We start from the raw sequence: 2,769 nt of genomic DNA on the forward strand, positions 1-2,769 counted from the left end.
TATATATCTTAAATATATAGTTAAAATATATATTAAAATTTTTATATAAATATATATTAAATACACATTAAATGTACATTTTTTTTTACATTACATGTGTAAGTATAAAAATATATTTTATATATTTTATCTACATTTTATTTTATATATGTTTGTAATATATATTTATATATAATATATATATAAAATATATGTAATATATGTAATGTATTACATATATAAATATATAAAATATAAATATATAATATATATAAATATATATAAATATATAATATATAAATATATTATATATATGAATGTATAAAAATAAGTTTCTATAAAATATTTAAAATATAGATAAAATAAATAAATATATATTTTAAAGGAATATCTCTAAATATATATAATATATTTTATATAATTACATAAATATAATAATATATTTTTATATATAATATATATGTATAAATAATAATATATAAATATATATTAAAAATATAAATAATATATATAAATATAGATAATATATATGAATATATAAAAATAAATTTCTCTAAAATATTCAAAATACAGATAAAATAAAGATAGGTATGTATTTTGAAAGGAATATCCGTAAATATCCGTTAAATCTCTTTTTATATAATTATATAAATATATTATCTGTAAATAATATTATATAAATATATTATATATAAATATATAACCGTATAATATAAAAATATATATTACGTAAATTATAAATATAAATATATACTATGTCTTATCTAGGAATACAGAAATATATAAATATATATTATATAATATATGAATAGATAAATATATGAATATATTATATATTTATGTATAATACATAAATATATGAATATATATTATATTACATTATATAAATAAGTATATAAATATACATTTTTATATAATATAGAAATGTATAAATATGTATTACATTATGTAAAAATATATTGTATATTATATATATTATATACAATATATATTATATTATATGCATTATATAAAAATATACATTATGTTTTATATGTTATGTATAAATATATTAAATTATATATATTATATTATATAAAAATGTATAAATATGTATTATATTATATAAAAATCTATTTTATATTATATATAATATACAATACATATTACATTATATGCATTATATATAATCATGTATTATGTTATATATGTCATATATAAATATATTAAATTATATATATTGTATATTATATATTTTATATTATATACAATATATATATTATATTATATGCATTATAAATAATTATATATTATGTTACATATGTTATATATAAATATATTAAATTATATATATAATATATAAATGTTTAAATATATATTATATAAAAATATATTTTATATTATATTATATATACTATATATATTCTATGCATTATTTATAATCATGTATTATGTTATATATGTTATATATAAATATATTAAATTATATATATTGTATATAAATGTATAAATATGTATTATATTATGTAAAAATATATTGTATATTATATATTTTATATTATATGTTATATACGATATATATATTATATTATATGCATTATATATAATTATATATTATGTTACATATGTTATATATAAATATATTAAATTATATATATAATATATAAATGTATAAATATATATTATCTAAAAATCTATTGTATATTATATATTATATAGAATATTTATATTATATTATATGCACTATATATAATTATATATTTTGTTATATACTTTTATACGAACATATTAAATTATATATAAATACATAAATATTATATATAAATACATAAATATACATAAATACATAAATATAACAAAAAAATATAAAAAGTTTTTAAACGATAGATTGGAACAACTCCGTTTTCCCGGCCCTCTCCCTTTTCCCGGCCCGCGCCCGCAGCCCCGTGCCCGCGCATTCCCGGCGGGAATTCCGTACCTGGCGTCGCCGAGGTTGTCCTGCTGCTCCTCCAGCGCGGCGCTGGCGTCGTCCAGGCGCGCCTGCAGCTCGGCCGCGCGCAGCGCCAGCTCCTGCATCCCGCGGGAATTGCCGCCCTCCCGGCGCGCCGCCGCCCCCGCCGCGCCCTGCGCGCCCCCGAGCAGCTCCCGGGCGCGCTCCCGCCCGGCCCGCAGCTCCCCCAGCTCCCGCTCCAGCCGCTCCCGCCGCTCCCCGCCCAGCGCCCGCAGCGCCCGCCCCGCCTCGGCCGCGCCGCCCCGCAGCTCCCGCAGCCGCTCCCGGCCCCGCTCCGCGCTGCAATTCAGCCGCTCCAGCGCCGATTCCAGCCCGGAGCCGTCCCGGGAAAGCTCCCGCAGCTCCGCGCCCAGCCGGGAGGTCTCGTCCCGGCACCGCCCGGCCCGGGCCAGCAGCCGCTCCGCGCCCCGGGCCAGCCCCCGCAGCCACCCCGCGCAGCTCTCCAGCCGCGCCCCGAGCCCCGCGCCCGCCGCCGAGAGCCGGGAATGGCGCCGGGAAGTTCGGTCCAGCTGCGCCTCCTGCCCCTGCAGCGTCTGCTGGAGCTGCTCCAGCGCGGCCCGCAGCTGGGAGATGTCCCGGCCCAGCTGCTCCCTGTCCTGGCGCAGGGAGCCGTTCCCGGAGCTCTTCTCTCCTGGGCAGGGGGCGGGAGCGGCTCTTAGCCCACCCCATCCCGAGAGCCGGCTGTTATCCCATCCCACCCCGGGATCCACCTGTTATCCCATCCCGAGAGCCGGCTGTTATCCCATCCCACCCCGGGATCCACCTGTTATCCCATCCTGAGATCTACCCGTTATCCCACC

The 2,769-nt window shown here is 30.9% G+C and overlaps 1 protein-coding gene across 1 annotated transcript in view; it reads right to left on the reverse strand.

The window, feature by feature from the left end:
- SCARA3 (scavenger receptor class A member 3) overlaps positions 1 to 2,769 on the reverse strand; it is a 15,331-nt gene that overhangs the window by 9,259 nt on the left and 3,303 nt on the right. Inside the window, exons 4-5 of the mRNA XM_017839433.1 lie at positions 2,272 to 2,600; positions 1,915 to 2,217 (exon numbers count right to left, since the gene is read on the reverse strand). Of these exons, the coding sequence (XP_017694922.1) occupies positions 1,915 to 2,217; positions 2,272 to 2,600 (632 nt within the window). The remainder of the gene's footprint in view (positions 1 to 1,914; positions 2,218 to 2,271; positions 2,601 to 2,769) is intronic.

This window comes from Lepidothrix coronata, unplaced genomic scaffold, assembly GCF_001604755.1.
Source record: "Lepidothrix coronata isolate B3197 unplaced genomic scaffold, Lepidothrix_coronata-1.0 Scaffold412, whole genome shotgun sequence".
NCBI lineage: Eukaryota > Metazoa > Chordata > Aves > Passeriformes > Pipridae > Lepidothrix > Lepidothrix coronata.